The 24,535-nt window shown below is 43.6% G+C and overlaps 1 protein-coding gene across 6 annotated transcripts in view; it reads left to right on the forward strand.

Moving 5' to 3' along the window:
- The first annotated feature begins 18,139 nt into the window (after nucleotides 1-18,139).
- The window catches only part of ky (kyphoscoliosis peptidase), a 337,538-nt gene continuing 331,142 nt past the window's right edge, over nucleotides 18,140-24,535 (forward strand). For 3 of the 6 annotated variants that reach the window (XM_078203017.1, XM_078203047.1, XM_078203024.1), the window contains exon 1: nucleotides 18,140-18,472. In XM_078203017.1, the coding sequence (XP_078059143.1) occupies nucleotides 18,430-18,472 (43 nt within the window). In that variant the 5' untranslated portion in view covers nucleotides 18,140-18,429. The remainder of the gene's footprint in view (nucleotides 18,473-24,535) is intronic. The other 3 variants (XM_078203010.1, XM_078203040.1, XM_078203032.1) reach the window with 2 other exon arrangements.

A 24,535-nucleotide genomic window follows, 5' to 3' on the forward strand; every position in this document is an offset into this window, starting at 1 on the left:
TAGCACTGCTCTCTCACAGGGACCCTGGTTCAATTCCGGCCTTGGGAAACTGTCTGTGTGGAGTTTGCACATTCTCCCCATGTCTGCGTGAGTTTCATCTGGATGTTCCGGTTTTCTCCTTCAGTCCAAAGATGTGCAGGTTAGGTGGACTGGCCATGGGAAATAGGTATGGTTACAGGAATAGGGCTGGGAGAGGGCCTGGGTAAGATCATCTGTCAGTCAGTGCAGATTCGATGGGTTAAATGGCCTCTTCTACACTGTAGGAATTCTATGATTCTATGACAACTGCATACTTATCATCAGGTAGGAACCCTGAATTCATTCATTCAAGGGGGCTATTCCCAGCCTGCACTGAAAGCCAGTCCTTGGATTTTCTTTTATGTCTTTGCTCATACTCCCACTTTGCTTTTTTTGTTTGTTTTTTCACTTCCCCTCTGAACCTTCTGTATTCAGCCTTATTTGCAATTTATTACTCACTTGACATCAGTCAAGTGTGAATGCACCATTTTTCTGTTTCATATTACTATCTTTCATCAATCAGAGAGCTCTGGTTTTGTTTCCCCTGCCTTTCCACCTCATGGGAATGTACCTCAAATATACCCAATGTATTAAAAGCACTCATTGTTCCATTACAGTTTTGCCAGTCAATCATTGATTCCAATTTATATCATGACCCCATCCATTCTCACCCCACTAAATTTGGCTTTTCCCAGTTAATTACTCTTACTCTAGATTGCTCCTTGTCCTTTTCGATAACTAACTGAAACGTTACTGTCCCCTAAATGTCCCCCTTCTGACATTTGACCCCTTTGGTCCATCTCATCCCCAAAAACCAGGTCTAGCAGTGCCTCCTTTCCCATTGAACTGCTGTAGATAATTCTGTTGAACACACTCTAGCTCCTCTCTGTCCTTTACATTAATGTTATCCCAGTCTATATTTGGATCATTACAGTCCCCATGTTAACCACTCCATAATTCTTACACTGTCTGTAATTTCCTTACAAGTTAGTTCTTCCATATCTTTCCCACTAGTTGGTGGCTAACAGAATACACCCAGCTATATAATGGCACCTTCATTGTTTCTTAGTTTGAATCAAATAGATTCTGTCCTTGACCCTTGTGGGACATTCTCTCTTTCTCCAGCACTTTAATTTTCTCCCTAATCAATATCGCCATCCCTGCTCCTTTTTTTCCTTCCCTATCTTTCCTGAACTCCATGTAGTCAGGATATTCAGTACCCAGTCTTGCTTATTTTTGAGCCGGGTTTCCATTATTGCCACAACATCATGATCTCTGTGGGATCATACCCCAGAAGTATCCTGAAAGATGCTCTGAGCAATCTCCCCGGAAGCCCACTATGTAAGGCTTGCACAAGAATTGCCCAGGAAGTTTCAACTTCCATTGGGTAATTCCCCTGCATCTGAAATTCTGAAATTCCAGTTTAAATTGGACATTTTGGATGGTTCTGCCTCTCTTAGCAGAATAATTACCCAAGATAAGTTAGAAAATGATTAAAAGTATTAAAACCACTTCTAACTCTTGGGTAACTATGCTATTGACCCCTTCAAATCCCCCCCACCCCGAAGATTCATCTAATCCCCTACTGTCTACCCTTAATTACCCTCAAACACTTCCTGACCCCCCACTAGAAGGGAAGTATGTCAGGTGATCCAGTTAAACTGACAGTGGATCACATGACACACTTTTCTTTTAGTGATACATGCTGCTATCCCTTAAATGCATATTACAGCACACCCCAACCTCAAATACCACTGCCCTCCAACTTGCCCCCCAGACCACCCAACCCATCCTCACCATGCCTCACCCCAAACTACCCCTACCAACTTCAAATCCTACTACACACACATGCGTGCATGCACACTCGCACACACGCACACACAGAATGTCTAGACAGCTATTTTCACAGTTTGGGCTCTCAGAGCTGGGAATTCTCCTGACCTGGAAGGGAAACTCTAGGCCTAAAGTTGGGATGATCCTTGTTAATCAGTGTGTCTATGACAAATCTTGCTACAGGAATAAAAGAAATGTTGAATTGCTCAATGCTGGATCATATACATTAATATAAAAATCATAACCATGTAATTGAATGTTTTTTGCAGAATTCCCTGAAACAGACCGATCAACAAGTGAAGAAGACAGTGGTAAGAAATAACTTTTTATTGAGGAAAATCAATGTAGAGTTAACAACTGTTCCTGACTTGAAGCAAAAATATCAGACAATTTTCCTGCTCATTTTGAACAATGGTTAGCTCTGCTGTCTCACAGTGCCAGGGACGCAGGTTTGATTCTGGCCTTGGGTGACTATCTGTGTGAAGTTTGCACATTACATAGAACATAGAACATAGAACATAGAACAGTACAGCACAGAACAGGCCCTTCGGCCCACGATGTTGTGCCGAGCTTTATCTGAAACCAAGATCAAGCTATCCCACTCCCTATCATCCTGGTGTGCTCCATGTGCCTATCCAATAACCGCTTAAATGTTTCTAAAGTGTCTGACTCCACTATCACTGCAGGCAGTCCATTCCACACCCCAACCACTCTCTGCATAAAGAACCTACCTCTGATATCCGTCCTGTATCTCCCACCACGAACCCTATAGTTATGCCCCCTTGTAATAGCTCCATCCACCCGAGGAAATAGTCTTTGAACGTTCACTCTATCTATCCCCTTCATCATTTTATACACCTCTATTAAGTCTCCCCTCAGCCTCCTCCGCTCCAGAGAGAATAGCCCTAGCTCCCTCAACCTTTCCTCATATGACCTACCCTCCAAACCAGGCAGCATCCTGGTAAATCTCCTCTGCACTCCTTCCAGCGCTTCCACATTCTTCCCGTATCTGCATGAATTTCCTTCTGGTGCTCTGGTTTACCCCCACAGTCTAAAGATGTGCAGGTTAGGTGGATTGGCTGTGGTAAATGCATGGAGTTTATATCATGGTGGGGTTGGCCTAGGTAAGATGCTCTTTCGGAGAATTGATGTGGACTCAATGGGCCAAATGGCCTTCTTTTGCACTGTAGGAGTTCTATGGTTCATTACCTCAGTTTAAGCTGCATTGTGAAAACTAGCATAGCCAATAGCATACAAAAACTCATTATCTGGACTCACATATAAACAAACATCACTTGAATGAAGACTTTTCCTGTCCAATGAATTTCATGCACAATCTGTGTCTTCAATAGAGGAGGGAAGAAAAAAAGACCTGGACTTATATTGGAGGGAGTGCAGAGAGGGCATTGGAGGGAGTGCAGAGAGGGCATTGGAGGGAGTGCAGAGAAGGTTCACCAGGTTGATACCGGAGATGAGGGGTTTGGATTATGAGGAGAGGCTGAGGAGATTGGGTTTGTACTCGTTGGAGTTTAGAAGGATGAGGGGGGATCTTATGGAGACTTATAAGATAATGCGGGGGCCGGATAGGGTGGAGGCGGAGAGATTCTTTCCACTTAGTAAGGAAGTTAAAACTAGAGGACACAGCCTCAAAATAAAGGGGGGTCGGTTTAAGACAGAGTTGAGGAGGAACTTCTTCTCCCAGAGGGTGGTGAATCTCTGGAATTCTCTGCCCACTGAGGTGGTGGAGGCTACCTCGCTGAATATGTTTAAAGCGTGGATGGATGGATTCCTGATCGGTAAGGGAATTAAGGGTTATGGGGATCAGGCGGGTAAGTGGCACTGATCCACGTCAGATCAGCCATGATCTTATTGAATGGCGGGGCAGGCTCGAGGGGCTAGATGGCCTACTCCTGCTCCTATTTCTTATGTTCTTATGTTCTTATATAGCACCAATCACACTTTCAGGGATGTTCCAAAGTGCTTTATGGCCAGCCAATAGCACCCTTTCTCTAGCCTCATGTTAATCTGTTTGATCATTCTGTTCCTATATTCACTGGTATGTAGCACTGAATGTAATGCAGAGATTGCTACTGTTTTTTAACTTGCTCACTAGCTTCTGAAATTCTGACTGCGGGACCTCAACTCTCTTTCTCCTAATGTTGTTAGTCAGACACCAACCCCAAGGCTGTTCACCTTCTGCTCTCACAATATTCTGCCTTCTCCCTGCGATGACCTTTACCTGGGCAACACACTATGAGAACTCCACATCAATTGTTGAAAAAAATGACCATCAAGTCGGTTACAAATATTGCATTTCTCCATTTTGCTGTGCCTCCCTATGCAGTAATATAATCTACAATACATGGATCTGCTCTAGGCTGTCATGAACATACATATGAACATGTGCATTAAGAGCAAAAATTGGTCACTCAGTCTCTTGAGCCTGCTCTGCCATTCAATAAGATCATGGGCGTCACAATGGCATGGTGGTTAGCACTGCTGCCTCACAGCGCCAGGGACCCAGGTTCAATTCCGGTCTTGGGTCACTGTCTGTATGGAGTTTGCATTTTCTCCCACAACTGCATGGGTTTCTTCCAGGTGCTCCGGTGTCCTCCCACAGCCCAAAGGTGTGCAAGTTAGGTTGATTGGCCATGCTGAATTGACCCTAGTGTTAAGGGGATTAGCAGAGTAAATGTGTGGGATTACGAGAATAGGGCCTGAGTAGGATTGTGGTCAGTACAGATGGGCTGAATAGCCTCCTGTACAGTAGGGATTCTATGATTCTATGGCTGAACTGATTGTAACTTCAACCGCAAATTCCCAACAACCCTGATAACCTTTCACCCACTTGTTAATCAAGAATCTATTCAGCTTGGTCTTAAAAATATTCGAAGACTCACCTTCCACTGCCTTTTGTGAAAGAGAGTTCCAGAGAAAAAATAATTCTCGGCTCTGTCCTAAATGAACGATCCTTTATTTTTAAACTGTGGCTCTCCTTGGAAAGACGGAGAATGAGGGGAGATCTAATAGAGGTATACAAGATTATGAAGGGTATAGATAGGGTGAACAGTGGGAAGCTTTTTCCCAGGTCGGAGGTGACGATCACGAGGGGTCACGGGCTCAAGCTGAGAGGGGCGAAGTATAACTCAGACATCAGAGGGACGTTTTTTACACAGAGGGTGGTGGGGGCCTGGAATGCGCTGCCAAGTAGGGTGGTGGAGGCAGGCACGCTGACATCGTTTAAGACTTACCTGGATAGTCACATGAGCAGCCTGAGAATGGAGGGATACAAACGATTGGTCTAGTTGGACCAAGGAGCGGCACAGGCTTGGAGGGCCGAAGGGCCTGTTTCCTGTGCTGTACTGTTCTTTGTTCTTGTAATTCTAGAATCTCTGACAATGGGGAAAATCCTCTCCACATCCAGCCTATCAATATCTCTCAGGATCTTAAAGGTTTCGATCAAGTCGCCTCTTACTCTTCTAAACTCTGGTGGATACAAACTTAACCTGTCCAACCGTTCCTCATAGGGCAACTTGGCCATTTCTGGTATGAGTCTGGTAAACATTCTCTGAACTGCTTCCAATGCATTTACATTTTTCCTCAAATAAAGAAATCAATATTGTACACAGTAGTCCAGATGTAGTCTCACCAGTGTCCCGTACAACTGAAGCATAAGCTCCTTACATGTGTATTCAATTCCCTTCACAATAACAATAGCATTCTATTAGCTTTCCTAATTACTTGTTGTACCTGCATACTAGCCTTTTGTTATTAATGCACAGAAACACCTAGATCCCTCTGAATCCCAGAGCTCTGCAATCTCTCACCATTTAGATAATAAGTTTCTTTTTTGATTTTTCTGCCAAAATTTCATATATTCCCCACATATCATCCACCATCATTGGCATTCAGTGTTTGAGAGGTGTGGGTGATTGTTGCTTTAAAGGCAACGCAGCAGAGTTTGGGTCATGTGGCCTGGGTGACCAATCGGGACTCAGCATCACCCTAGGGGGACTAGTTCTCCTAGGCAGAGGCAACTTAGAGCTAGCTGCAAACCCGACTTATTAATAAATCCTTTTTTGTTCACTAATGAAGTGTCTGAAAGTGCATCATTACAGAAGGGTTACCTACACTGCCTGCCTCTTTCTAGTCTGCTTAATGACCACCCACTTACTAAATCCTCTGCAGCTCAGGGAACATGTGTTCCAGGAAATTCTCCTTTCCCATATACTGCAGGAATTAACAAATTTGGTTCCATGCTGCCACTACCCAATGAATTCAGAAACAAAAACAGAAAATGCTGGAAAATCTCAGCAGGTCTGACAGCATCTGTGGAGAGAGAATAGAGCCAATGTTTCGAGTCTGGATGACCCTTCAAAGGGCCATCCAGACTCGAAACATTAGCTCTATTCTCTCTCCACAGATGCTGTCAGACCTGCTGAGATTTTCCAGCATTTTCTCTTCTTGGTTCAGATTCCAGTATCTGCAGTATTTTGCTTTTACCCAGTGAATTCAAAGGGTTTTAGTTTTGCTAAAAAGTTTATTATGTGATACTTTGTCAAAATTGATATGCAAAATACAAAAAAGAACTGGAAGATATAGCTGGGTTGGTCAGATTGGCAGAGCAATGTAAGATGGTATTTAACCCTGATAAGTGCAAGGTGTACTTATTCATAGATCCCTGAATTCAGCAGAGCAGGTGAATAGGATACTTAGAATGCATATGCGGCACTTGCTTTTATCAGTCGTGACATAGTTTAAGAACAAGGAGGTAATATTGGAGTTATACAGAGCATTGGTTAGGCCACAGCTGGAGTACTGTGTGCAGTTCTGGTCACTTCACTAAATGAAAGATTTGATAGCATGAAAGAGGGTACAGAGGAGGTTCACCAGGATGTTGCCTGGGATGGAGCATTTGAGCTATAAGGAGAGACTAGATAGGCTTCGATTATTTTCTTTAGAGCAGAGAAGGTTGAGGGGGGACACAATTGAGGTGCATAAGATTATGAGGGGTATGGACAGGGTGAATAGGAAGCAGCTGTCCGTTTCCCTTGGTTGAGGGGTCAATCATGAGGGGGTATATTTTTAGGGTAAGGGGCAGGAGATTCAGATGGTGTTGTAGGCTGCAAAGAGATATAGATAGGATGCAAAGCTGGGCTGAAAAATGGCAAATGGAGTTTAACCCTGACAAATGCGAGGTGATTCATTTTGGTAGGACAAATTTAAATGTGGATTACAGGGTCAAAGGTAGGGTTCTGAAGAATGTGGAGGAACAGAGAGATCTTGGGGTTCATATCCATAGATCTCTGAAGGTTGCCACTCAAGTGGATAGAGCCGTGAAGAAGGCCTATAGTATGTTGGCGTTCATTAACAGGGGGTTTGAGTTTAAGAGCCGTGGGGTTATGCTGCAACTGTACAGGACCTTGGTGAGACCACATTTGGAATATTGTGTGCAGTTCTGGTCACCTCACTACAAGAAGGATGTGGCGACACTGGAAAGAGTGCAAAGGAGATTTACCAGGATGCTGCCTGGTTTGGAGGGTAGTTCTTATGAGGAAAGGTTGAGGGAACTTGGGCTTTTCTCTTTGGAGCGGAGGAGGCTGAGGGGAGACTTGCTAGAGGTTTATAAGATGATGAGGGGGATAGATAGAGTGAACGTTCAAAGACTATTTCCTCGGTTGAATGGAGCGGTAACTGGGGGGCATAACTATAGGGTTCATGGTGGGAGATATAGGAAGGATGTCCGAGGTAGGTTTTTTACTCAGAGAGTGGTTGGGGTGTGGAATGGACTGCCTGCAGGGATAGTGGAGTCAGAAACTTTAGGAACATTTAAGAAGCTATTGGATAGTCACATGGAGTACTTCGGGATGATAGGGAGGAAATAGCTTGATCTGGGTTTCAGACAAAGCTCGGCACAACATTGTGGGCCGAAGGGCCTGTTCTGTGCTGTACTGTTCTATGTTCTAGAGAATTTGAGAGAAAAAAATTCACTGAGAGTGTGGTGGGAAACTGGGATGCACTGTCTGGGAAGGTAATGAAGGCCGGGAACTTTACAACCTTTAAAAATGTTTGGATGAGCACTTGAAATATCATAATATTCAAGGATATAGGACACATGCAGGGAAATGGGATTAACACACATTTAGCCCCCTTCCCCCGTTGAATCGACACCTAATCAGAACCTATCTGTGGAACTTGCACTTTCTGTTGTTTGAAGTTTTACCCAAAGCACGAGTCCAGACTCCCTCTCTGAGCTGAACTTCTAAAAATGAGATCTGGGCAGAAATCAATTCATCCTCGGTGTGAAAAACCCGTCGGATTTCTCCATTGTATAGCAATGACTTTAGGTTAAGCCCTTCCAGGTGAACAATTGATCATGGACTGAAACAAACTAGAGATAACAAGTTTTGATCTAAAGACCTTGAAATGGTTTGGCAGTCTGCAAGAGCACACTGAAGGATGTGCCCTCTCTGTCTTTTAAGAAACAGGAGAATGTAAAGACTTTAAAAAGCCTCCCATATTGATTCTAAACTTTAAGCCCATCTGTACAGAAATTGGACCTCCTGATACAAAATCCATGATTGCGTAACTACAAGACCTGCACAATATTCACCCCTTCAAAACAATCCTACAATAATCCTAATTCTAGCTCCAGTTATCTGAACTCCTCGAAACTACAGTTCAAGAGTGAAAATGATTTTCTTCCTCACTGGACAAATGAATTATAAACCATTTTTTGTGGTTAATGACTGCACTATCTTCTTGAACTGTCTTTTCACAAGTGTATTTTGTATGAATGATGTGGTGTAGATTTTTCAGGGTGAGTGCATGAATAAATAATCCACTTTATTTAAACCCACAAAGGTCTGTTGCTCTTACTTTTAAATTGACCTTTTCAAAATGCATTGAGTACGATTGTAAGGGAAGGCAATTAGGGATTTCAGTTTATCTTTTCTCCCCTGTCCGTAACGTGGAGTAAAATTGACTGCTCGGTTTCCTATTATTATCACAATGGCTACACTCCATTATCTGGGATCCATTTAGGAATGTCATGAAGGCACGAAAGGTGCTATATAAATGCAAGTTATTTCCTTTCTTTCTGATGTTTAAAATTCAGTGAAGGAGGACCAAGGAATTGATTAAGAATGGAAAAATAGAGTATGAAAGTAAGCTAGCGGGGAGCATAAAATCTTTCTGTAGAAGTTTCTCTAGATATGTAAAGAGAAAAAGATTGACAAAAACAAATGTAGGCCCCTTACAGTCAGAAACGGGAGAATTCATAATGGGGAATAAAGACTACTGTAAAATTAAAGCACATGGGATTACAGATAATGTCTTGAGATGGATAGTAAGCTGGTTAGCAGATAGGAAGCAAAGAGTTGGCATAAATGGGTCTTTTTCTGATTGGCAGTCAGTGACGAGTGGAGTCTGAGGGATCTGTGCTAGGACCCCAACTGTTCACATTATTTACTAATGATTTGGAAGAGGGAATTGAATGTATTATTTTCAAATTTGCAGATGATACAAAGTTGGGTGGGAGGGTGAGCTGTGAGGAGGATGCAGAGGCGTTTCAGCATGATTTGGACAGTCTGAGTATGTGGGCATCTGCATGGCAGAGTCAAGATAATGTGGATGAATGTGAAATTATCCACTTTGGTAGCAATAATAGGAAGATAGATTATTACTTGAACGTGTGTAAATTGAGAGAGGTGGATACTCAATGAGACCTTGGAGCATCAGTCACTGAAAGTTTAGCGCACAGATACAGCAGGCAGTAAAGGCGGCAAATGGTATGTTGGCCTTCATAGTGAGAGGATTTGAGTATAGGGATAGGGATGTTTTGGTGCAATTGTATAGAGCGTTGGTGAGGCCACATCTGGAATATTGTATGCAATTTTGATGTCCTTATCTGAGGAAATATGTCATTGCTATAGTGGGAGGACAGCGAATGTTTACCAGGCTGATTCCTGGGATGGCAGGTCTGTAATATAAGGAGAGACTAGATCAGTTAGGATTATATCCATTGCAGTTTAGAAGAGTGAGAGGGGAATCTCATAAAAAATTCTACCAGAATTAGACAGGGTAGATTCAGAAAGAATGTTCCCAATGGTGGGGGAGTCCAGGACTAGGGGTCAGAGTTTGAGGATAAGGGGTAAACCTTCTAGAACTGAGGTGAGAAGAAACTTCTTCACCCAGAGTGTGGTGAATGTGTGGAATTCACGATCACAGAATGTATTTGAGGCCAAAAGGTTGTTTGATTTCAAGAAGAAATTAGATATAGCTCTTGGGGCTAAAGGGACCAAGGGATTATGGTGGGGGGGAGGGGGGATTAGGATATTGAATTTGATGATAAGGCATGATTACAATGAATGGCGGAGCAGGCTCAAAGGGCTGAATGGCCTACTCCTGCTTCTAGTTTCTATGTTTCTATGATGTTCATGGATGATGAATACTAATTTGGACAAGGTACTGAAGAGCTACTAGAGTCAATGATAGCGTAATCCAACAAAGGGCAGTGTCAGCAGAGGACAGCGGCACGGTGGCACAGCGGTTAGCACTGCTGCCTCAGAGCTGCCTCAGAGCCCCAGGTCCCAGGTTCAATTCCGGCCTCCGGTGGCTGTCTGTGTGGATTTTGCACTTTCTCTCCATATCTGCTTGGGTTTCCTCTGGGTGAATCATAGAAATCATAGAAACCCTACAGTGCAGAAAGAGGCCATTCGGCCCATCGAGTCTACACCGACCACAATCCCACCCAGGCCCTACCCCCATATCCCTACATATTTACCCGCTAATCCCTTAACCTACGCATCTCAAGACGCTAAGGGGCAATTTTAGCACAGCCAATCAACCTAACCCGCACATCTTTGGACTGTGGGAGGAAACCAGAGCACCCGGAGGAAACCCACGCAGACACGAGGAGAATGTACAAACTCCACACAGACAGTGACCCAAGCCGGGAATCGAACCCAGGTCCCTGGAGCTGTGAAGCAGCAGTGCTAACCACTGTGCTGCCATGCCGCCCTTTGGTTGCTTTGGTTTCTTCCCAGAGTCCAAAGATGTAAGGGTTGATTGGCCATGTTAAATTGACCCTAGTGTCAGGGGGATTAGCAGGGTAAATGTGCAGGGTTACAGGGATAGGGCCTGGGATTGTGGTCGATCCAGACTGATTGGGCCAAATGGCCTCCTTCTGTACTGTAGGGATTCTAGATTCTATGATTCTAAGTAAAAATTGAAAACAAGAAATTATACAATTGTTCTCTATCCAAACTCCTTTGAAGCTTTACTTCAACCATGTCCTGTAGCTGTGAGCCAACATGGTGTAATAAGGGTTGACTCACACACATCTTGTACCAAGTAGGATATGATTCAAAGAGCCTGGGTCTTTCATCTCTTCAAAGTTGAATCGCAAGCTGCAAACTTTATGATGAAAATATATTGCAGATTCATTACAGTATCATAGTGTCAAGAATGTGCCTCAGGGCCAGGGGATGGGATTTAATTCCTTTAACTTTACAGTCTTCACAGGACAGCAAGAGAATAGAAAGGATCAAACTCATCCTTGATCTTCAGAAATGATAAATTCTTAAATATGGTAGAGTTCAGCTTGACCAAGGAGCAAGGATAGTAACATTTAACTTTAAAATACCTGATCATCCAGGCAGCAGCATTCAGTTATTGCAGCAAGTTACCAAAGGCAGAAGTGTTTCAATGCCTATGAAATAATCTCCATCAATCTTGTCCTGGTTTATAGTAAAGTTACTGTTATTGATTGTTGCCAGAGTGATTAAATCTTCACCTACCCTAAATGAAAGTTTGAAATGTAGTTGGGCACTGGGTTCACAACTCGGTATTACTCTGTCAGTGTTGCATACTGACGGACTGCTTTGGCAGTACTGGGAGCTGGGTTTGGTGTGCTGAAAAACCACAAAAACTTTTTCTGAGGATGTTGTTTTGTTGCCCCTTCTGGAAATCAGTTACCATTAAGAAACCACAATTGACCAGAGGGAGCATACAGCTTCTTTGGAACAACATGGGATGTCAAAACAATGCTGTCATCACTTAAATCACACTTGATCTGTGCCACTTCCTGGTCTGGTTTTCATCATCTGAGGAATTGAAGAGGAATTTTACAGAGTTACTTTTTCATCTTTTCAACCATCCTTTGAGGAGGATGAATCATTTGTGACTGAATAAAGTTAACAATTGTATAAAATTGAAAGGAAGCCTGTATTAATCTGTAAAGATTAATGATATGTCAGGAGGTTGGAAAGATTTTAAGACCCAGCAAAGAATGAGAGAAAGCTAGCTAGTCACATAAAAACAGATGGTGAAGAGTTTCTACAAGTGCTTCAAGAGTAACTAAAACTAGTGTTGGTCCTCAAGAGAGTGAATCTGAGGAATTGATACAGAAAGCAAGAAAATGGCAGAGATGTTTTGAGTCTATCTTCATTGTAGAAGACATAGAAAACTTCACAAAGTTACTTCAAATCAAAAGGTGAATGGGAGAGAGAGACATTTAGAACAATCATCATCACTTGGGAAAACGTGCTGGGAAAGCTACTGGATCTAAAGGTTGACAAGTCCCCAGGATCGCATAGCTTGCATCCTAGGGTCTTAAAAGAATTGGCTGGATAAATGGTGGATGCATTGGTTATAATCTTCTAAACCAGTTGTAAATGGTGGTGGACAATTAAAAAACTCACTAGAAGAAGAGGTTCTATAAATATCCCCATCCTCAATGATGGCGTAGCTCAGCACAACAGTGCAGAAGATAAGACTGAAGAATTTGGCAATAACCTGCAGCCAGAAGTGTTGCCCGGATGATCTATCTCTGCCTCCTCCGGAGGTCATGATGTGGAGATGCCGGCGTTGGACTGGGGTAAACACAGTAAGAGTTTTAACAACACCAGGTTAAAGTCCAACAGGTTTATTTGGTAGCAAATGCCATTAGCTTTCGGAGCACTGCCCCTTCGTCAGATGGACACTCCATCTGATGAAGGAGCAGTGCTCCGAAAGCTAATGGTATTTGCTACCAAATAAACCTGTTGGACTTTAACCTGGTGTTGTTAAAACTCTTACTGTGTTCCTCCGGAGGTCCCCAGCTTCATAGATGTCAGGTCTTCAGCCAATTCAATTCACTCCACGTGATATGAAGAAAAGACTGAAGGCATTGGATACTGCAAAGGCTTTGGGCCCTACCAATATTCCAATAATAGTACTGACGATTTGTGCTCCAGACCTTGCAGTGCCACTAGACAAGCTGTTCCAGTACAGCTGCAACACTGCCATCTACCCAGCAATGTGGAATATTGCCCAGGTATGTCCTGTATACAAAAAGCAGGATAAATCCATCCCGGCCAATTATCACTCCATCAATCTATAATTGATTAGCAGTGAAGTGATGGTGGGGGTCATCAATGGTGCTATCAAGCGATACTTGCTTAGCAATAATCTGCTCATTTATGTTCTGTTTGGGTTTCGCCAGGGCCACTCAGCTCCTGACCTCATTATAGCCTTGATTCAAACATGGACAAAAGAGCTGAATCCATAGGTGAGGTGTGAGTGCCTGCCCTTGATATCAGGGCAGTATTTAACCAAGTGTGGCATCAAGGAGCCCGAGCAAATCTGGAGTCAATGGGAATCAGTAGGAAAGCTCTCTGCTGTTCAGGATCATACCTGGCACAAAGGAAGACAGTTGTGGTTGCTGGAGATCAACCATCTCAGCTTCTGGGCATTGCTGCGAGAGTTTCACAGGGTATGGTAGTATTGTATGCCCAACCATCTTCAGCTGCTTCAGCAATGACCGTCCTTCCATCATCAAGTCAGAAGTGGGGATATTCAATAATGATTGCATTATGTTCAGCATCATTCATGACTCTTCAGATATTGAAGCAGTCCATGTCCAAATGCAGCAAGACCAAGACAATATCCAGACTTGGGCTGCCAAGTTGCAAGTAATATTTGCACCACACAAGTGCTAGGCAATGACCATCCCCAACAAGAGAGAATCCAATCATCACTCCTTGACATTGAACAGCATTAACATTGCTGAACCCCCACTATCAGCATCCTGGGGTTTGCAATTGACCAGAATCTGAATTGGACTAGCCATATTAATAATGTGGCTAGAAGAGCAGGCCAGAGGATATAAATCTGCAGTGAGAACTCACCTCCTGATTTCTCAAAGCCTGTCCGCTATAAGTCAGGAGTGTGATGTAATACTCTCCACTTGCCTGGATATATGCAGCTCCAACAACATTCAAAAAGTTCAACACCATCCAGAACAAAGCAGCCTGCTTGATTGGCACCCCGCCCACACATGCTCACTCCCTCCACCAGCGGTGCACAGCTGTGGCAGTGTCTAGCATATACAAAATGCATTGCAGAAACTCACCAAACCTGCTTAGACAGCATTCCGGGCTCTGCTGTTTCCATTTTTGAACACCCTGCTGGGTTGCTTGAAAAAAACTGGTCTGGCTTTCAGTGACCACCCAGCATAATATCACGTTCACAGTGCTATCTCGCCCAGGAGCGGATCTTACAACAACTTTCAACCCATCAACTTCAGACCCACCCCAGGGGTAAAATCCAGGCCATAAGATTCTGAGGGTCGTAAAGGCGAGGATTTTTCCATTTGTGGGGGAAACGTTTCCATTTTCTCTGAGGAACTTTCTTCCCCAGAAAGCAATCGAGGTTGGGTCAGGAAGGCTGAGTTAGACGGACTTTTGGTAGATAAGGGAGTCAAGGGTTATGGGGGCTAGGGTGACAAACAGGAATGTGGAATTGTGACGACACGCAGATCACTCATGATGTTATCGAATGATGGAGCAGGCCCAAACACCGAATTACCTACTCCTGCTCCGAAGTCCTATGTTTTTATGCAAATTTTCATTGTGTTTTATTTTTCTGTCTTTTGGATCTCCTTGGGTTGGGGCGACGGGGGGGAGGACTCCCTCACAGGGGTAATCAAGGAATGGGGAAAGCTGGGGTGGGGGTTGGGAGGATTGAAAGTGTTTAACCATATCCAGTCATTAGGTGGACTGGCTTGGAATGTCAACCTAGCCATTGTTTTCCCATATTGGTTGTCAGATAGGATTTTGACTGATATTACTAAAAGAAGGAAAACAGTTCAAAAATTTCAAATCCCAATAAAAATCAGTAACACTGGCACCAGTGATACTAGAATTCCATCTTTAGATATATAAAAAATGATAGTAAAAGTTTTTACAAGTATATAAAAAGGAATAGAACAAAGAACAAAGAACAGTACAGCATAGGAAACAGGCCCTTCGGCCCTCCAAGCCTGTGCCGCTCATTGGTCCAACTAGACCAATCGTTTGTATCCCTCCATTCCCAGGCTGCTCATGTGACTATCCAGGTAAGTCTTAAACGATGTCAGCGTGCCTGCCTCCACCACCCTACTTGGCAGCGCATTCCAGGCCCCCACCACCCTCTGTGTAAAAAACAGAGGGTGGCTAGAGTGAATGTTGGACCCTTGGAAGATGAGAGGGGGGATTTAATAGTGGAAAACGAGGAAATGGCTGAGACTTTAAATAAGTTCTTTGTGTCGGTCTTCACGGTGGAAGACACAAATAGTTTTTTAGAAACATAGAAACATAGAAACCCTACAGTGCAGAAGGAGGCCATTCGGCCCATCGAGTCTGCACCGACCACAATCCCACCCAGGCCCCACCCCCACACATTTTACCCGCTAATCCCTCTAACCTACATATCCCAGGACTCTAAGGGGCAATTTTTTAACCTGGCCAATCAACCTAACCCGCACATCTTTGGACTGCGGGAGGAAACCGGAGCACCCGGAGGAAACCCACGCAGACACGAGGAGAATGTGCAAACTCCACACAGACAGTGACCCGAGCCGGGAATCGAACCCGGGACCCTGGAGCTGTGAAGCAGCAGTGCTAACCACTGTGCTACCGTGCCGCCCATTCAGTTTGCCGAATATTAGAGATCGAGAGTTGGTGGGAGGGGAGGTCCTTAATACAATTACTGTTACTAAGGAGGTGGTGCTTGGTAGACTAATAGGACTGAAGGTAGACAAGTCCCCGGGCCCGGATGGAATGCATCCCAGGGTACTGAAAGAAATGGCTGAGGTAATAGCGGATGCGTTAGTAGTAATTTATCAAAATTCGCTGGACTCTGGGGTAGTGCCGGCTGACTGGAAAACAGCTACTGTTACGCCGCTGTTTAAAAAAGGAAGTAGACAAAAGGTGGGTAACTACAGGCCGGTTAGCTTAACGTCCGTAGTTGGGAAGATGCTGGAGTCCATTATTAAAGAGGAAATAACAGAGCACCTGAATAAGAATGGTTCGATCAAGCAGACGCAGCATGGATTCATGAAGGGAAAGTCGTGTTTGACGAATCTACTGGACTTTTATGAAGATGTCACTAGTGCGGTTGACAGAGGGGAACCGGTGGATGTGGTGTTTTTAGATTTCCAGAAGGCGTTTGATAAGGTGCCTCACAAAAGGTTGCTGCAGAAGATTGGGGTACACGGAGTTAGGGGTAAGGTGTTGGCGTGGATTGGGGATTGGCTATCTAACAGGAAGCAGAGAGTTGGGATAAATGGGTGCTTTTCTGGTTGGCAGTTGGTGACCAGTGGCGTGCCGCAGGGATCGGTGCTGGGGCCTCAATTGTTTACCATTTACATAGATGATCTGGAGGAGGGGACTGAATGTAGGGTATTCAAGTTTGCTGATGACACGAAGGTGAGTGGGAAAGCGAATTGCGTGGAGGACGCGGAAAGTCTGCAGAGAGATTTGGATAGGCTGAGCGAGTGGGCGAGGATCTGGCAGATGGAATATAACGTTAGCAAATGTGAGGTTATCCACTTTGGAAGAAATAATAGTAAATTGGAATATTATTTAAATGGAGGTCCTTGTGCACGAATCGCAAAAACTCAGTCTGCAGGTGCAGCAGGTGATCAAGAAGGCGAATGGAATGTTGGCCTTTATCGCGAGGGGGATAGAATATAAAAGCAGGGAGGTCTTGCTGCAACTGTACAAGGCACTGGTGAGGCCGCAACTGGAGTACTGTGCGCAGTTTTGGTCCCCTTATTTGCGAAAGGATATATTGGCCTTGGAGGGAGTGCAGAGAAGGTTCACCAGGTTGATACCGGAGATGAGGGGTGTAGCTTATGAGGAGAGATTAAACAGATTGGGTCTGTACTCGTTGGAGTTTAGAAGGATGAGGGGTGATCTTATAGAGACATATAAGATAATGAAGGGGCTGGATAGGGTAGAGGTGGAGAGATTCTTTCCACTTAGAAGGGAAACCAGAACTAGAGGGCACAGCCTCAAAATAAGGGGGGGCCGGTTCAGAACAGAGTTGAGGGGGAACTTCTTCTCTCAGAGGGTAGTGAATCTCTGGAATTCTCTGCCCATTGAAATGGTGGAGGCTTCCTCGTTGAATATGCTTAAATCACGGGTAGATAGTTTTCTGATCGATAAGGGAATTAGGGGTTATGGGGAGCAGGCGGGTAAGTGGAACTGATTCGCTTCAGATCAGCCATGATCTTGTTGAATGGCGGGGCAGGCTCGAGGGGCCAGATGGCCTACTCCTGCTCCTATTTCTTATGCTCTTATGCATACGAGTCTGGTTTGGACAAGTTTGACTGGAAATCTTAATTTCCAAGTGTTACTAAGTTACCTTTTTGATCATTCATTTTGTCAACTGTTACAGATACAAACTGCATTCAGCTCTTTTCCCTCTCCTGTTTTGATGCTAAATGTAAGTGTATAGAAGTTACAAAGAGACTATCCAATGCAACTGATTCCTGCCAGAGTTTACCATCCACATAAATAGTCCTCTTCCTGACATTCAATCAAAAACCTGGAATGAATGCAACATTGAAAAAAGCCCAATTTTTCAAGTCTTACTTTTAGTGTTAGCATTTCCTCAGATTTGATAAATCTATCATGTAACCTCTCTAAAGCCTTCCAATAGTGTGGAACTCAATATGCCACAGTGTTCAAAATTATTAAGGTTATATTGCTCTATTCCAAGAGGCAGTGATAAGTTTATATCAAGTCCAGAGGGTGCTGTGCATACTTGCAGTTGTGTTTGCTCCAGTAGGCTTGTGTTCAAAGATTTTGTATCAGACTTCTGAAGGAAGCTTTGACACCACAGCTCCTGTCGCTCATAATAGGAAGATTTATATTCTGTACACACAGCACAAATGCAGAGACATTGATACAGACATGCACAGGTTCGCTCCTTATTTAGCACAGTTATTTACAGTTCCAGGACTCTAATGGTGAGTTCAAATATAGCAAGAATAAATAAGCTGTGGGTGGCGTCTTGCTATTTAGCACAAGGCTCTTGATGAAGTTTTCAAGACCAGATAAAAACAAATATTAATTAACTCTGGTTACTCACATTCACTGCAGCATTAATGTCTGAACAAAGCCAGTCATTCCCAGAGGTATTGGGACTCCAGTAAAGATCCTACTCCCATCATCCCACAGCTACTTCAGAGCTCTCAGCAATCAGATAAATGAAGTGATCTTCTCAGCAGTCACTTGAGAGATTACTTTGGACGATTGAAAACCCTTCGGGATGTCACAGCAGCTGGAGTCTGGAAGGTGCCTGATGTACGAAGGTAACTACCTGGGAAAGTGGTTTGGAACACTCAACCCCAGTTATAGAGTCATAGAGGTTTACAGCATGGAAACAGGCTCTTCAGCCCAACTTGTCCATGCTGCCCTGTTTTTAACCACTAAACTAGTCCCAATTGCCCACATTTGGCCCATATCCCTCTATATTCATCTTACCCATATAACTGTCTAAATGCTTTATAAAAGAGAAAATTGTACCCGCCTCTACTGCTGCCTCTGGCAGCTCATTCTAGACACACACACCAGCCTCTGAGTGGAAAATATTGCCCCTCTAAACCCAGTTGTATCTCATCCTTCTCACCTTAAACCTATGCCCTTTAGTTTTAGACTCCCCTACCTTTGTGAAAAGGTGTTGACTATCTAACTGATCTATGCCCCTCATTATTTAATAGACTTCTATAAGATCATCCCTAAGCCTCCCACACTCCAGGGAAAAAAGTCCCAGTCTATCCAGCCTCTCCTTATAACTCAAGTCCTGGTAGTATCCTAGTAAATCTTTTCTGCACTCTTTCTAGTTTAATAATATCCTTTCTATAATAGGATGACCAAAACTGCAGACAGTATTTCCAAGTGTGGCTTGACTAATGTCTTGTACAACGTCAACAAGGCATCCCAACTCCTGTATTCAGTGTTCTGACCAATTAAACCAAGCATGCTGAATGCGTTCTTCACCACCCTATCCTCCTGTGACTCCACTTTCAAGGAACTATGAACCTGTACCCTTAGATCTCTTTGTTCCCGAACTCTCCCCAATGCCCTATCATTAACTGAGTAGGTCCTGTCCTGATTCAATCTACCAAAATGCATCACACTCATATTTATCTAAATTAAACTCCATCTGCCATTCATCGGCCTACTGTCCCAATTCATCAAGATCCCACTGCAATCCTAGATAACCTTCTTCACTGCTACTATGCCATCATTCTTGGTGTCATCTGCAAACTTACGAACCATGCCTCCTAAATTCTCATCCAAATCATTAATACAAATAACAGTGGACCCAGCACCAATCCCTGAGGTCCATCACTGGTCACAGACCTCCACTTTGAAAAACAACCCCCAACAATCACCCTCTATCTTCTGTCATCTAGCCAATTTTGTATCCAATTGGCTACCTCACCCTGGGTCCCATGAGATTTAGCCTTATGCAACAACCTACCATGGGGCGGCATGGTAGCACAGTGGTCAGCACTGCTGCTTCACAGCTCCAGGGTCCCGGGTTCGATTCCCGGCTCGGGTCACTGTCTGTGTGGAGTTTGCACATTCTCCTCGTGTCTGCGTGGATTTCCTCCGGGTGCTCCGGTTTCCTCCCACAGTCCAAAGATGTGCGGGTTAGGTTGATTGGCCAGGTTAAAAATTGCCCCTTAGAGTCCTGGGACGCGTAGGTTAGAGGGATTAGCGGGTAAATATGTGGGGATAGGGCCTGGGTGGGATTGTGGTCGGTGCAGACTCGATGGGCCGAATGGCCTCCTTCTGCACTGTAGGGTTTCTATGATTCTATGATCTATGATGTGATGCCTTGCTAAAGTCCATGTAGACAACAACAACTGCACTGCCCTCATCTATCTTCTTGGTTACCCCTTCAAAAAACTCAATCAAATTCATGAGACATGATTTTCCACTCACAAAGCCATTCTGACTGTCCCTAATCAGTCCTTGTGTCTCCAAATGCCTTTAGATCCTGTATCTCAAAATACCTTCTAACAACTTACTCAGTATAGACGTTAGGTTCCCCAGCCTGTAATTCCAAGCTTTTCCCTGCAGCCCTTCTTAAACAAAAGCACAATATTTGCTACCCTCCAATCTTCAGGCACCTCACCTGTGGCTGTTAATGATTCAAATATCTCTGCTTGGGGACCCACAATTTCCTCCCTAGCCTCCCACAGCATCCTGGGATACATTAGTTAAATGGTAAGAAATTGCAGCATGCTGCTGTGCAGAGGGACATGGACGTCCTTGTGCATGAATTACAGAAAGTTGGTTTGCAGGTGCAGCAGGTCATTAAGAAGGCAAATAGAATTTTGTCCTTCATTGCTAGAGGGATGGAGTTTAAAAACAGTGAGGTTATGTTGCAGCTGTATAAGGTGCTGGTGAGGCCACACCTGGAGTACTGTGTACAGTTTTGGTCTCCTTACTCGGGAAAGGATATACTGGCACTGGAGGGGGTGCAGAGGAGATTCACTAGGTTGATTCCGGAATTGAGAGGGTTGGCTTATGAGGAGAGACTGAGTAGACTGGGACTATACTCATTGGAATTCAGGAGAATGAGGGGAGATCTTATAGAAACATATAGGATTATGAAGGAAATAAATAAGATAGAAGCAGGGGGTTTGTTTCTACTGGCAGGTAAAACTAGAACTAGGGGGCATGGCCTCAAAATGAAGGGGAGCAGATTTAGGACTGAGTTGAGGAAGAACGTCTTCACCCAAAGGGTTGTGAATCTGTGGAATTCCCTGCCCAGTGAAGCAGTTGAGGCTACCTCATTGAATGTATTCAGGCAAGGATAGATACATTTTTGAACAGTAAAGGAATTAAGGGTTACGGTGACTGGGCAGGTAAGTGGAGCAGAGTCCACGAAAAGATCAGCCATGATCTTATTGAATGGCGAAGCAGGGGCCAGATGGCCTACTCCTGCTCCTAGTTCTTATGTTCTTATTTAATCAGGTCCCAGGGATTTATCTACCTTGATGTGTTAGTTCACATTCTTTATCCAGTTCTTTCTGCTGGGACTGAATTTATGTGTGGTCCAGACCAGGTGGAGATGTGGCTGGAGTTACATATAGATCAGCGACAGGGTTGGGGTCAGGTGTGGACCAGACTCAGTGGGAATGGGCTAATGGTGGAGATAGGTAAGGTGAGAATGAGGTCCAGGTTAAATGTGGACCAGGGCAGAGGGAGGAGGGAAGTCATTTCCTCTGAGGGATATCAACAAATCAGTTACGGTTTTTACAACAATCCCACATATCTCAAGAAAGTTGAACTCATCAGGCTGAATTTTCATGGAGTTGGAGAGACTCCTTGGAGGGTGAAAATGATGGCTGGGTTCAATTCTAGGATTCACAACATCATTGTCGATTTTCAGCAGTTCTGTATTAGATGTGGACTGCTTCACATCAAAAGCCCACATCCTGCACTCCTGAATTGGCCAGTTCCATTTTGGGGATAGGCAGGTATTGCTAAAAAAGAGATGTATGATCAAAATTTTCATTTTGCACTCATCAGGACAGCTCCACAAGATAAACCAACATTTTATCCTGCATGAAAAGAGAGCGCTGATTAGTTGGCAAGTGGGCTCTGATTGGTACAGATGTTGTCATGGAGAATGCAGCATGGAACAGTTAACGATTAACTGCCAAGATTTTGTTCAAGTTCAAACCAGGCAGGTTGACTCTTATTGTTTACAGCATTGCCATGAGGAATGAACCAGGGAATGGCTGTTCCCCCAAGCATTTGTTTAGTTGGAACAGGCTAAGTGCGTGGATAAGTTTCTTCTGTTTGCAAAGGACAGATCCTGTGTGTGAATATATGCAGCTTCTAGAATGGATAAGTGAGCTACACTGCAAACCCGACTAACAATCTCCAATTGGTTGTCAGTGTAATTCTTGCCACAATGGGGATTGTTTAGGAGGTGTTTAGGTCACATCAGATGCTGAATACTGTTTTGAGTTTTGCAAGCACAGGCTGGTTGAGTACAGTCAATATTTTTCTTGTTTTGTAAACAGCCAAAGGGACCAGTCAAAGGGACCAGCCAATGAAGTGTACAGCCTACATATCTGGCATCACACAGTCACTGAAATTCATTTACCACATTACTCATGTGTGTGATAGACAGAATGTGTTTTTGGCTTGATGGCAGTATCCTGAGAAATACCACTCATGTTACTACCGCATAGTAGTCGTGTAAAACAGTGTTCGATCAAAACACCTGTTGCTCAAATTTTTGAGACACCTTGTCCTTCCTGGATAATCTGAGGTCCTTTGAGCACTTTCAGGGCTGAAAGTAGCAGTTTTAGGTTCATTTAGTTTGTACAATAAAAAACAGAAGCATATAGCTGAAAGAGGACATAATATATACACAAGTATCACCCACACCATGCGATATCGTGAGAGCCGATTTTATTCCTACACAGTCAAAAATAGTATTTCATAGTCATAGACTATTGCTCAAAGTTTCCTTTTATCCAGAAGATGGAAAATTTCTCAGCAAGACGAGTTCCAGTTGCCGAGTAAAGGACTCCTGAAAGATTAATATGTGACAATGTCACCCAGTTCACATCCAGGGAAGTTTAAGATCATTACTTCATCACCACATTACCTCGAGGACCCAGGTTTATAGAAAGTTACATCCAGATGGTCAAAAGAACCCGTGTGAAATGTCGAGAGACAAAAGAAGATCCAAACCTTGCCTTATTGTCACTTGAATCTACACCTCTCAAGACTGACATGAAACCATCTGCAGAGTTCTGCCAAACAAAATGCATCCTCCAAATGACCAGGAGGAACATACAAACATATGGATTAATAACAGAAGTAGGTGCTTGCCCCCACCACCCACCCCAAGCCTGCTCCTACATTCAATAAAAGCATGCCTGATTTGATTGTAACTTCAACTCCACAATTCCATCTACCCTTGATAACCATTCTCCCCCTTGTTAATCAAAAGTTTCTGCTTCCACCAATTTAACAGAAAAAGTTCTAAAGACACGTGACCCTCTAAGAGAAAAAAATCTTCTTATCTCTGTCATAAATGGATGATCCCTTATTTTTAAACTGTGACCCCTGGTACAGTGCAGCCCCGTTGTAACGCGATGGTTGGGGTCCATAAAATGGTATCGCGAATGTTATCGGGGTCGCACTAAATCACTAAACCGGAAATAGCAAAAAAAAGAGTCCATCGCGTCATCACGTCATATCCGATTTCGCGCTAAATCGGGGCGCGTAAAATCGGGATTCCACTGTACTAAATTCTCCCACAAGTGGAAACATCTTTTCCACATTGACCATGTCAAGACCCCTTAGGATCTTGTATCTTTTCTAAACTCCAGTGGATACAAGCTTAACCTGTCGAACCTTTCCCAATATTTTAAGGCAAGGATAGATAAACGTTTGAACAGTAAAGGAATTAAGGGTTATGGTGAGCGGGCAGGTAAGTGGAGCTGAGTCCACGAAAAGATCAGCCAGGATCTTATTGAATGGCGGAGCAGGCTCGAGAGGCCAGATGGCCTACTCCTGCTCCTAGTTCTTATGATCTTAATACGGCAACCCATCCATTCCAGGTATTAATCTAATAAACCTTTTCTGAACTGCTTCTAATGCATGTAAATCATTCCAAAAATAGGGTGACCAATACTGTACACAGTACTCCAGATACTGTCTCTCCAATAACCTCTATAACTGAATCAGAAACTCCCTACTTTTGTATTCAGTTCTCTTTGCAATAGAACAAAACTTCACTCTGCATCTCAGAGCTTTGTAATCTCCCACCATTATGCTTTCTTTAATTTTTCCTGTCAAAATGAACAATTTCACATTTCTGTATATTATACTCCTTTTGCCAGATCTTTGCCCATTCACATAAACTATCTATATCCCTTTGTAGCATCCTTACATCCTCTTCACAACTTGCTTCCCTACCTATCATTGTGTCATCAGAAAAAGTTACAACCATACCTTCATCCCAGTGATTGAGACAAATTGTAAAAAGTTGAGTTTTTATTGAGCTTTTTCAGCTTTAAAGTGAGACAACAGCTCACTAAAGCACAAGAAAGAGGAGGTCAGCATGTCAAGTATTGTCTGTATTGTGCGCAAGAAACAATACTTTTCACTGTATGTTAATACATGTGACAATAATTGATGCCATCAAACTCCGGATAAATGCGAAGTGATGCATTTTGGAAAAAATAATGTAGGGAGGAGTTATACAATAAATGGCAGAGTCATCAGGAGTATAGAAACATAGAGGGACCTAGGTGTGCAAGTCCACAAATCCTTGAAGGTGGCAGCACAGGTGGAGAAGGTGGTGAAGAAGGCATATGGTATGCTTGCCT

This window comes from Mustelus asterias, chromosome 3 (assembly GCF_964213995.1).
Source record: "Mustelus asterias chromosome 3, sMusAst1.hap1.1, whole genome shotgun sequence".
Lineage (NCBI taxonomy): Eukaryota > Metazoa > Chordata > Chondrichthyes > Carcharhiniformes > Triakidae > Mustelus > Mustelus asterias.